The sequence below is a fragment of the Podarcis gaigeae genome (assembly GCF_964106915.1).
Source record: "Podarcis gaigeae genome assembly, chromosome: 12".
Classification (NCBI taxonomy): domain Eukaryota; kingdom Metazoa; phylum Chordata; class Lepidosauria; order Squamata; family Lacertidae; genus Podarcis; species Podarcis gaigeae.
The window spans coordinates 23,044,606-23,057,624 of record NC_139688.1 but is presented as its reverse complement, the minus strand read 5'-3'; the positions used below and the strand labels follow the sequence as shown (position 1 = coordinate 23,057,624).

The 13,019-nt window shown below is 42.8% G+C and overlaps 1 protein-coding gene across 3 annotated transcripts in view; it reads left to right on the top strand.

The window, feature by feature from the left end:
- SPAG6 (sperm associated antigen 6) overlaps positions 1 to 13,019 on the top strand; it is a 55,747-nt gene that overhangs the window by 33,175 nt on the left and 9,553 nt on the right. For all 3 annotated transcript variants that reach the window (XM_083705021.1, XM_083705020.1, XM_083705019.1), the window contains 2 exons: positions 5,033 to 5,185; positions 7,776 to 7,967. In XM_083705021.1, the coding sequence (XP_083561147.1) occupies positions 5,033 to 5,185; positions 7,776 to 7,967 (345 nt within the window). The remainder of the gene's footprint in view (positions 1 to 5,032; positions 5,186 to 7,775; positions 7,968 to 13,019) is intronic.

Genomic DNA, 13,019 nt, shown 5'->3' with positions numbered 1-13,019 from the left:
ACGTGGCCCCTTCAGGATGTCCAATCAGTGTGAAATCCATTTTTAAATGTGCTGCCCTAGCAAGATACTAATACTTACATTACCTTTAAAATGCTGATGTGAAAATCTCTGAATTCTACATCATGTTTTTGAGCAGATCTGAGTTAAGCTCAGTGCATGGACTATGGAGTAAAGTAAAAATAAACTGATAACTGAGTGAGATTCATCTACCTCCATTGAACTAAATACAGCGAATCACATACTGCATAATTGTTTCCCTCTGAAACAAATGTGGGGCTCCACATGTCAGGTTTGGGACATTACTCCTTACATTTCTTTTGCAAACGTTGCGGAACCTCAGTACCCCAAATGCTCCATAACTTGACTTTTAAAAAAACCCAGTCTTCAAATATTATCAGCTAGGCTGAGAAGGTTATAAAGAAACAAGAGTGTGTGTGAGGGGGAGCTCCCCCCTCTTGTGGTTCGTGAACATTTAGAGCACACTAGGGTCTCATTATTGAGAGCTTTTTATTAATTTAAGCCACAAAACCCCACGTCGAAATCCGAGATTCTCATTATTTCAGGTGCTCTGGGGCTTTAGGGAAAACCCCCCAGATGCCACAGGGATAATGTGAGAGGTGCTGCTTTCCGTAGCTCTGGTGCTGCTGGGGGTGGGGGGAGGAGGAAGGATTTGGGGAATCCTTGCTGTAGTCAAAACTTCCTTTGTGCCACAGGAGCACAATCTCCACAGGAGTCCTCCCTCTGCTTCTCAAAGCTCATGCATTTGAAGCAGAGGATTGGGAGGGGGAGGGGCTGCTTGGGTTGCAGGCTGGAGCAGCCTCTGTAGATGAATCTGGTATTGGGCTCCAGCGCCGAGGATTTATTTCTCACCAGGCCTTTTCTCGGATGTAGGATTTGATCTTGAGAGAGTCCTGTTGATACTTGTTCTTCAAAGGACAGCGTACTACATATACACAGTTAGTTTTCCAAAGCGATTCAGCGAACAAAATTGGCATCAAATGATGAAGCCAAATTGAAACAACGCACAGTATTAGTTTCACTGTTTGGCTTTCATTTGTCAGGCTGGCTTGTCTTGTTAAAAATTAAAGCGGTGCACAGCCCTTGTATGACTTTAAATGCTAGCCGGAGAGGCGGCTATTAAATATTGGAAAGCAGATTTATTTGTCTTCAACTGAGTTGCTTGAGTAAATAGCCCTCAAAATAGAAAAAAATAGCTTTATTTATTTATCTGAGGGATTTATAACCCGCCCTGCCATAAAATTCTGAGGGCAGTTACAAAATTTAGAAATGCAGCAAAATAAATTTAAAATGTACAACTTTTAAAATATTCTGAAATATACTAAAACAGTAAAATCAACAGGAGCGGTATGAAACCCATAAGCCCGGCCAATATAAAACAGACCAAACTGAAGTAAAATAAAATTTAAAAAGTCTCAAATGCCATCAGTATATGTGTCGGGCAAATAGGTCTGGTGTCAGCCCCCAGCATGGTGAGGCAAATGCCAGGTCCACTGCTGCAGACATCAGCTTCCTTATATAAAAAAAATCAGCACAGCACTCTGCAAAAGAACCATAAGGCGAGGAAGCTGTAGCCACCATATTAATACCCCCAGAATCCCTCCAGCTTCTGAGGTGGGACCCAGAGACATTCTGGGGAAATTTCTGGGGAAATTAAGTTGGTGGTGGCGGCGGCTGCAGATGCCTCACCTGATGTTTCTCTGTTGCTCACACACTCTGCTGCTTTCTGTGCCACTGCTGCCATTGGGTAAGTTTGTGGGTGCCCAACCTCAGCAGTACTGTAGGGACCACTCCGGGGACCACTGCGCAGAACCCCTACAAACCTGGCAACCTTCTGTAGGTGAGCCTCCCTGGGGACAGCATTCTGCAATTGGAGCACCTCCAATGAAAAGGCCCTTTCCCCAGTAGCCATCCACAAAACGTTGGATGGGCAGGGTACCCCAGAATAGGGTCTCTGATAAGGCTCTCATTTTAGATAGACATATGTAGAGATTGTGTTGTTGTTTTTTTAAAAAAAGTATATTTGAAGGTTTCTTCACTGTGATAAGAGTATAGTCTTGAGAAGTAGTGGCATAAGCAGACTCTTGGAAAAGCATATTTTAAAAATCCATTAAGGATGCAGTCCTGCACAGTGATGTGTGTACAAGTCCATGGATTTCAGTGGAACTTTAAGCAAATTTGTGCAGGCTATGCTTCCATGAATATCATGGGTGTAGCTGCCTCCCCACCCCTACCAAATCAAGTAAGTAATTAAAACTATTTAACTGACCAAAGCTGTCGCAGATAACTCAATTCTGCCCTACCCCCCATAAAGCCAGGCCCCTTCTAATATATTTTTTTTTTTATAATAATTTTTATTAAGGTTTTCCAAATTAAAACAAATCAGAACAAATTAAATCCAATCTATAAACTTTTTGCCAATAACTAGGACTTCCCCTCCCTACCCCCTCTTGTGTTCCAAATCTTCCAAATAAGCAATTAAATTCAACAAGTTCTTATCCCCAAATTACACTCTTCATCAATAACCCAATTTATCCAGATTCCCATCCCCTAAGGTCGATCTATACCCTTCCACGAGTTTCCCCCTTTCAAACATAGTACAGATGGAAATAAGATAAATATGAATAATAATTTTACAGCCTTTGGATTCCAATTTTCCCTCCCCTCTTTCCCCTTTGCGTTTCACCTATCCCTCCACTTCTAATATCTTCCTGGAGTTCCCACATTACACTATGTCCCTCAGGTTCTTTGCCAGTCTTTAATTACGGATGTCCAATCATAGAAGGAGTCTATCAGATAAGGGCCCATTTCTTCTATCCAGGTTTTTATATCCGCCAGGCCCCTTCTAATATAAATCCTGGCTACACTCATGATGAATATCATTTCTCAGTGGTGAAACATGTTCACTAACTGCTACAGTGTTCTGCTTTTAGAGACTGTTTTGGAAAAAAGAGAACACAGTTGCTGGGGACACTTTGCATCACTGATCCAAAAGCTCTGATGACTTTTAATTTGCTTTACAAGCACACTTCAAGGTGCTGGTTTTAACCTATAAGGTCTTGGATTAAACAATTCCAGACAGCTATGTCTATAGTTTGCTCTCCTAGTTTTGTTATAATTTAAGTTAGAAGGAGAATGCATGCTTGGAGAGCTGGGTTCAAGCTCCCAGGTGGCTGTGAAATTCACATATGTGGCTTTTGGCCTCACTGCCTAACCTACCTGGTAGGATTGTTGTAAATACAGAATTGAGAAACTCTGTGGATGTTACGTTGAGCTCCTTAGAGAAAAGGCAGGGTGGCAATGTGATAAATTAAAGCTGGCAATTCTGTCTGTGTGATGAAAGCATATTCTTGATGGCCTCTTTCCAATTACCTCCTCTTGGATACATGCCAAAGCCAGAGAATGAATATTTTCTGGAAGTATTTGGGGTGGGAGCAAGATCCTATTTAGGCTAATTTAAAGGTCAAGATTACTATTGAGTGAGTTCTCTCTTGGGATTAACACTGAACCTTTCAGGTAGGGATGAAAATAAAAAAAAACTAAAAATGCTAAATTAGTTTCGTATTGGGTTTAAATAATCTTCATCCAGTTTTCTTAGGACTCCAGTGGTGACTCAACACACCTTCACTTACCAGGGTTCTTGGGAATGTTCACCCTTAAAAAGGAAGCAAGGCTCTGAATGCTGAACTAAGAGTATTCATTCTGTGCTCAGAATGTTCAGCTTTTTGTTCATTTGTCCATGATAAATTTGACTTAATCCTTCCCATCCCCGATTGGCCTTGTCTATTTGAAAAAAATAGAGTAATTTGGAAAGAAGTTGTGGCAAGAAAGAGATGACACTAAAGAGCAGGTCAGTGGGAGAAAGAATAGGATCCTTGGGATCCTATTCCCGCACAAGCTTTTTCCATAGCTCTGCTTTAATTCCATAGACAATATAATTTTCAAACTTTGCTTGATAAGAGCTGGAAACTTTCAGAGTTTACATTTTACACAGCACAGTGCAAATGTGGACACCCAGGAATGTGAACAGGCCTGCGTTTTGTGTATAGGCATAGTCTTAAATGTTTGCATGTTCTTAAACCCACTGAAATAAATTTAGGCTTGCCTTACTCTTTATTAGGAAGTATACCAAGCACTTTCATAGCTCAGTGGTAGAGCATATGCTTTGCATGTAAAATATCCCAGGTTCAACTCCTGACATGTCCAGATAGGGCTGGGGAAGATTCCTGACCGAAACCCTGGAGAAGTGCTGCCAATCACTGTAGACAGCACAAACCTAGATGAACCAATATTCATATAGGTCGTCGCTTATGCACATATCTTGAACGGAAGGGGCATCTATACGCCTGTGGGTGACAGTGGTTTGCACCCTACACCATAGCTCCTTATGTGTTGCATATGTAACAATGTATTTACATAGACACCCCTTTTGTGTGTGCATCACTGCTCTTCCACTGAAGCAAATGGGAAAGTCCTTGTGGACCAAAACCTCTGAATCCACGAGAATAATCAAATCTAGCTGATCACTTACAAATCAATACATCCCAATGCTTACTAGTAAGCTCCTTATCTTCAGTTGCACCCTAAGATTTCTGTGGAGCAAAATGGGTTTGCCCTGGTTGCTAGGGCCAGTAGAACAGGGATGATGAACCTGTTCCACTCCTGATATTGTGAATTCAGCCCTATGGCCAATAGTCAGGGATGATAGGAGTTATAGTTCAGTAACATTAGGAGGGCCACGGTTTCTCCATCCTTTCAGTGGAAGGCTGCATTGTATTATACTTGGCTAATTTGAATACATCTGTAAGCATCTGTTTAGCATATAATGTGGCTGATTAAGCACTAGGGGCTTCTTCAGCTCAATTATATCCATATGAATAGAATGGCTCATTTTTTAAAAAAAAAATATTTTTTGGTGTGCATCATCAATAGGGATGGAGTCACTTGGCCATAGACTGCTTGACTGCACTGTTTGACAGTTACTTGAAATCCTTTCTGATTTATCTGTTTCCAGCTTTCACAACTCATAGTGAATGCAGGGGGAGTTGCTGCTGTCATTGACTGTGTTGGTTGCTGCAAAGGAAATGTTAGACTTCCTGGTATCATGATGCTGGGCTATGTGGCAGCTCATTCGGAGAACCTGGCCATGGCAGTGATCATTTCAAAGGTTAGTTCTTGCTGGTTGCTATAATCATAATGAGATTCTGAGAAGATGATGCATATGCGCGTGGCTGTGCAGGCTAGGTGTCACAACAATGTGTTTATCAGACTGGTGAGGATGCTGAAGACAAAGAATGCAAGTTTGTTTTTCATAAATGTTTGATCCCCTGATAGCCATGACACTCACTGGGTGTCTTTGGGCTGGTCACTATCTCTTAGGTAGCCCATGTGCACTGTTTGGAGTCCCTTGAAGGAAAGGTGGGATATGAATGGCTTGCATCTAATGGTGGCTTTACCGTGCTGGAAAATGCTTCCTTTTAGTTAAGGTGGAACGCCCAATTTTTGCCTATCACTCCCTTTCCACTTAAGTTCCACCTGAAAAGCTGCTTCTGAAGAATCAGGGACTCTCCAGAACAGTATGGGATATGTTGCAGAGGATTATGTTGGAAAGGTGAGGTTGGCAAAAATCTGGATTGTACAATTGGAAGCCCTATCTGCTAAGGCAAAGCCGCCATAGGATGCAGCCCAATGCAAACAAACAGAAAAAACAAACATAAATCTCATGCACCCTCTTGACACTGTAAACCAATGGGAAAAGCAACTGAATATAGGCTAGCTAACATCTTGGATGTTTTTCATGAACTGTAGGACAGGGATGAAAATAACATTTCACACTTCAACTGGAATTCTTCTTTCATTATGTAATCTAAACACAATTAGATACCAGCCTTGCTGGTTTCAGTGGCTCTTGCTCCCAAAAGAATGAACTTTGTATCCCACTTATAAAAATTCTAAGTTTAAAAGATTTATGTGTAAAATCTTTAGAAAAAAGGTGTTTGTTTAATCCCAATTTAGAAAGAATATTTTTAGCACAATTCTGCCAGAGTTAAACATTTTTAAATCCTGTTGATTTCAAAGGGAGAGTTATGCACATATTTAATTCTCTCTCTCCCTGTCCCTCTCTCTCTCCCTGCATGTGTGTTCGAGAGTGTGTGTGTGTGTGTGTGTGTCTGTGTTAAATCAGTGCCTACATTTGGCTGGATTGTGCCTTTGTTTATTTAATAACTTCCATAATTCTTTTTAAAAATACTATAGAGATAATGGTGTTCAGAGTTATTTGGGGGGCATTAAAGAAACCAGAAAGAAATTCATTGTTAAAAATGTCATTGAAATATGATAACTATGTCCACTTAAAAGTAGGGTGTTTGTGTTTCTAAAGCAAAAAAATCACTTGAATGTATTAATTTGTGTTCCATAACCGGAGTTATGCTCTTACTCATTGTGCCTGGAATGCAATGGAATAGCAGGGCCTTGGGTTTTGTTTTTTGTTTTAAGAAAGGTTATGGATTAGTTTGCTAGCACAGTCTTGCATTTTCATGAGATGCTAATCAAGTTGTTCTTCCAATGGTAGAAACAAAATTGGCAATTGGCTTCTTAGAATAAATATTTGATGTCTCACTTTAAATTTCTTCAAAATAAGAATGCATAAAACAAACATGTACCTGCTTTGCTCCTGCTGTGGTACATTTAAAGTGTGTGTGGTGGTGGTGGGGAATTAAACGCTGCAAAAAAGTGAAACACCTTTATGCTCTGTTCCATCATGAAATGACTTGCAGTTTTGAACCCTTGTGAATGCTCTTCTATTTTGGTTTTCCTGCATTGCTTTATTTGAAATGGCTAGACTGCTAAGCAAGCTTTTGTGTCTGAGATGAGGGTTGCTAGATAACCTGACAGTGAGGAAGAAAATGTAATATTTCACTGCGTTGTGAGCAATATAGGTATTGATCCTATTGTGTCTCCCTCTCCCTTAAAAAAATGTATCAAATGGTTCCTGGTGGATAGTAGCATGTATTGATGCTTTAAAAAAAAAACAAAAAACCAAAGTGTTCTAATTATGAAATTGTCAGGACTAAAAGCCAACCTGACTGATGAAAGTTCCAATATACATCTGTAAGGGTCAACGCTCACATTAATAATAACTTGTTAGTTGTGTTTAACGGCATTGTGTGGAGCAAATGAAGAAAAGCAAGTAAAAAGGACCTAAATATCTAAACGATTCCTGCTTGGAGTGGTGGAAGAAACCACCCTGCTCTCTCCAAGCATCATGGCTGTCCCCCATCCATTCATTTATGTGAGGCTTGTGTGGCAGCCTCCTGCAAGTCTTACTGAAATGAACGGAGGGGGCACAGAAGCAGTGCTTGGTTGCTTTCCAGGAAACCTGGGAAAGAAACCTGAAACCCTGGAATTTCAGTGCCTGATAAAAGCGCCAGCTTTGCTTTCTGCTTTCTGCCTGAACTGTGGCACCTGCTCTCTGAATCCTTTGGAAAGCAATAAACGTGTCAGCTCTAACAGCCCTTATCTCGGAGAAATTTGCAGATTTAATATTCTTCTGATGCTTAAATATGTAGCGTTCAGGAGTAATCCTTGCAGACGGTGCAAGTGACAGAGGCATCATAGGTGCTTTGAGTTGAGAATGTATAAATACAGAGAAAGGGAGAAGCTTTTTATTCCATCCCCTCCCTCCCCAGAAATCTTTGCAAGGTTCTCCAAACCCAGCCTGGATTCATAGTGTTTTGTGCTTTTGATTAATACCACAGGGGGTTCCACAGCTGGCAGTGTGCTTGTCAGAAGAGCCAGAAGATCATATTAAGGCAGCAGCTGCCTGGTCTTTGGGACAGATTGGGAGACACACTCCAGAACATGCCCGTGCTGTTGCAGTAGCAAATGTCTTGCCTGTGCTGCTCTCCCTGTATATGTCAACTGAAAGTTCAGAAGATCTTCAAGTCAAAGTAAGTAGATTTGCCTGACACTTTGAGACAGGGTGGGCTAGAAAACAAATAACGTTCGATTATGGGTTAGCATAGGGACGCAGGTGGCGCTGTGGGTTAAAGCCTCAGCGCCTAGGACTTGCCAATCGAAAGGTCGGCGGTTCGAATCCCTGCGGTGGGGTGCGCTCCCGCTGCTCGGTCCCAGCGCCTGCCAACCTAGCAGTTCGAAAGCACCTCCGGGTGCAAGTAGATAAATAGGGACCGCTTACCAGCGGGAAGGTAAACGGCGTTTCCGTGTGCGGCTCTGGCTCACCAGAGCAGCAATGTCACGCTGGCCACGTGACCCGGAAGTGTCTCCGGACAGCGCTGGCCCCTGGCCTCTTGAGTGAGATGGGCGCACAACCCCAGAGTCTGTCAAGACTGGCCCGTACGGGCAGGGGTACCTTTACCTTTACCTATGGGTTAGCAACCAGTTTGGTGCTAAGGTAATAAGTATTAGATTTCTGGGAATGGGTGGCAATTTGCTCACCCTGCCTAGGAATATATAGTAAGCCAGATGGCTGCTCTAAATTGCATAGATCCTTTAGCACAATTTATCAATTTATCAAACTACAATTGGTGGATGTGCCAGGCTGTTTTAAAGGTACAATATTCTCATTTAGAGACCTTCTGCTTCAACCATCCCATCCCTATAGGCTGTGATTCAAGCTACATATGTGAAAGCAAGTATCACTATGAAATAGGAACCTGCCGTAGTTACAGCAAGTAACTAGTTTATTTGCTCATCTGGCCCAGTATTGTCTGTTGTGATTGGCAGCTTCTCCCTAGGGTCTTAGGCAAGTATCACCTGCTACCTTATCCTTTTAACTAGGGATGCTGGAGTCAGGTGCTCTTCTACTGAGTTGCGGTCCCACCCACTCAGTGGGACATGGCCAATTTATACATTAGTGCATCAGTGGAAGAGCCACTTCCCCATGGCTGCTTCCCATGCAACTTTAGTATCAATGGGCCACATAATGTAGTTCTTTTGACATGAGCATCTCCTAGACCTCCAAAGGTGGTGTTTGCATGTAAAAGAAAACACATTGTTTGGTTCAACCATCTTGTTCCTCTGTTGGTGTGCACTATATATGCCTTAGAATGAGGTGGTAAGAGTCCTGAGGTGTTAGAGTAGATTACCACTTCAGACTATGTGAAAACAAAACTCCTTGCAGATGGAAAACTAGTGTACCAGGAAGAAAACTTCAGCTGTGCTTGCTTTCTGCTTGAAAGTGATTTATTTTAAACTTCAGAAAATAGTATTTCAGAGAACATTCAGAAATGTCTTTCCCCCCCACCTGTAATCTGAAATGGTACAGTCCATTCTGTTCCATCAGGATTCCACCACCTTCGTTCTGCTTTGCGCATAGGCCAGGACATTGCCAGAGAAGCACAGGGTGAAGCTATATGGAAGTGGCTCCCCCCAGTGTTTCAGTAGCATATCAATTGGGCCTTACCTCCAAGAAAAAAACATAGTTAAGATCAGAGCGTTCGTATTTACTGTTTCTGCTGTACAGGATATGACATAATATTGTCTGAGTCATGGAAAGTTTTGGGGCCTCTCTAGGTTTTTGCTTCCTTTTGAGGATAGCAGCTGGAGTGTAAAGAGTAAATCAACTTGCTTAGAAGTGTGCAGGCTGGGGAGTGACACATGGAAAGTAACAAAGAGCGTAAGTTGCACTCTCACGCAGGAAACATTCAGAGCCACACAAGCAAGAGTCCACCAATCTATTCTCCTCCTCTCTCCTGTTTCTCTCTTCTTGGCTCTGCCTTTCTTAAGCTCCATTTGCTACTGTAGTTTGTGCACACATACCTTCCCAGATGGTCAGCCATCCAAGGAGCTACAAATCATGCCCCTCTGAAACCAGGAGTCATAATTCATTCCAAGCATAGGAGAACCACATGAGGGGAAATCTCTTATTACAACAAGGGCTTCCTGGATTTTCTTGGCCTTTTCCACAGCTGGGGTTATGGCATGGGATAAACCTGTGCAGAGCGCAGCTTCTAGCTGCTTTTTTGGGTAGCTGCCTGTCAGTTGTGGTAGCTGATTATTTGTATTCATTTTATTTCAGCTTTTTATATACTACATAATCACTGAAGTTTCTAAGTGGTGTTTATAAAATGGAAAAGAAACCTTACAGTGACTAGAATAAATTGAAATTAATTAGAAAAAAATGAAACTTCTTTAAAATGCCTGCTGGAATAGAAAGGTCTGTTTCAAGCATCTGATCTCAGCTGGGAGGGAGTTCCACAGAATCAGGCCCATAATACTGAATGCATGCTTTCTAGTGGACACAAGCCATGAATCTGAACCACTAACAAGAGCCTTCACTAACGATCTCGGTGACTGGGCAGGGATATAAGGAACCAGGTGTTCCTTAAGGCATCCGAGACTCAAGTTGTTAAGACCCTTGTAAATTAATATGGGACCCTTGAACTTGGCCCGGTAACATATGGGCAGCTAGTGTTAGCTTTGACACTCTGGAATTAGGTGTTAGTAGTAGTTTCTCCTCACCAGCAGCCTATCCACAGCATTTTGCACTAGCTGGAGCTCCCAGACCATGACCCAAGGATAGCCTACATAGAGTTCATTGCAATAATCGAGGTTGCATGACTCACTGTGCCCAGGCCATCACTGTTGCAGCATTCACCACTGCAGGGGGCAGTGGAGGAGGAGGAGGAGGAGGAGGGGTCAGTGCCACCTGTCCATGCTGACTGCTGGAATCTGTACAGATCAGGGCCATCCATTTTTCTCAGGAGCTTCCTGGTGACCAAGTAATCATCATATCATCCACAGGGTAGACTAACCCAGGCCTTGATGCATTTACATGCTTAGGTAATTTGAAAGTTCTCTGCACCCTAATCCATATGTAAGCTGGTTTACAAGCTGTGATTCTACGCTGCACTGTGCACATGAGACTGGATGCTAGTCTGTTTACTGCAAGGGAAATCATTTGCAACGCTGGGTGTTGTCCATGCCTATTTCCTATAGCAGGTTGGTGTCAGCTATTGACCCTGCTGCATCAGCACTGGAGCAACACATTCTTGCCAGTGTTTTGCAACTTAAAAAAAGAAGAAGATATATGTTTATAACATGTCAGCTCCCATACCAAGGATCTGAGTCCTCTTCCCGCACCCCTACTTTATCACTGGAAAAGGCTCTCCTCCACCTACCGCATGCTGTGTTAGTTTACTTTGCCGTAGCCTGTCTTATAAATAAGCCAAGGATGCGTTTGCTTAAAGAAAATTGTAACTCTGTTACAATATGCCAGAAGTTCAAAATATGTGTCAGCAGCTGCAGTATGTGAAATGGCAGGCTGTGCCCAGCACAGTGCCTTTCCATTTGTGAAAGGTGTGGATGCATTTCACGGATCTCAGAAGCCAGTCAGTATTGAGGCCCTGGCACACTGGGAGAGGACATCAACCCCCCCCACCCTGCCCCAGTACTGCAATCCTGATGAATAAAACCCTCCCCTGAAGCTACTATTGCACCTGGGAGGATGAAGTTGCCACTGGTGTCAAAGGCCGCTTCGGAAATCGCCTTATGCCTGGTCAGACCCTTTCTCCCTCTGGCCCGCTATTGCTTATTCTGACTAACAGCAGTCTTCACGGATCAAGCAGAAAACTTTCCCACCACCTTCTACATGACCTAATTATTATAATATATATATATATATATATATATATATATATATATATATATATATCTCCCCCTCCCATTTGTTTCGGTTTCCCCAGCCACTCTGGGCGGCTTCCAACAGAATATTAAAATACAATAGTCTATTAAACATTAAAAGCTTCCCTGAAAACATTCATTATTTAATCTGTAACCTTCTGCATGCCAAGTATGAGCTATGGACCCACCCCTCTTGCACCGAATAGCAGCTTAAGGAGGGATTTTAATCAGAACTGCAAGACTTGGGTGGGGGCAGAGTTAACATCTCATTCCTCCATGCCACTGTTCAGATCCTGATTGGGTGCACGGTTGGCTGCAATGCTATTTAGTTTTGTTTTTTTTTAAAAAAAAAAATCTATATATCTGTGTTTCACATTTATCTAGTTTGGTGCTTGGTGCTCATGCACATGCTTAGAATGACAGTTGGATGGTCATTCAGTGCTGACTGGCACTGCCAACTTTTGATTTCAGAAATGCTGGTTTGAGTTTATGGGTGGAGACTGGTAGAATCTGATAGGTACTAGAGATGCATCCAGCCATTGCTCTCAGAAATTCTAAGTTTCCACAGATCCTCGGGAAGGAGTCAAACGCTGTAGAATGACACCCCCAGAAACTCACACTAACTTTTAAGTTGAAAATAGCAACAAGGACTAGAAAACAGGAGGTATTCCTGATAATTTGCGGGAATTTGAGCATATACAGATGTCTACTGCAATAGGCAGAGAGGGGATACAGAGAGAGGGGTTAGGTAGGTGGGTCTATCCCAGGGGTCTGCAACCTTTAAGACAAAAAAGAGCCACTTGGACCCGTTTCCAAAGGAAAAAAAAAACTGGGAGCCGCAAAACTCGTCATTATAAAAATAACCTTTTTGTCACTTTTTTATTATTTCTTTGTTTGACCCCTCAGAATTACTCCTCATAGAAATAAACGTTAAATTAACAAGTTACCTTTTTTTTGTGTGTGTGTTCTTCACTCCCCTTCAAAACAGTGACCAGCGTACATGTCCCCTTTCAATGCAGTGACCAGCGTACATGCCCCTTACAATGTAGCGGGCAGGCGGGCGGGCGGGAAGGTGACGCCGGGACGGTGCGTGACTAATGCATGCATCGCCCCCATGCGACGTCACAGCCTGTACAGTGCCCGCCACAGTGGGGAGTGTCGGGGCACACAATGCGCCTCCTCCCCTCGCTAGTATCCGCCCCGGAGCCGTGGCAAAGGTGTAAAAGAGCCACATGCGGCTCCGGAGCCGCGGGTTGCAGACCCCTGGTCTATCCTGATAACATTGGTTAAAGCCTCTCTGACAAATTGGTGCAGCAAGGCTGGGAGAGGCAAATGGGAGAAGAGTGATGTCACTCGGT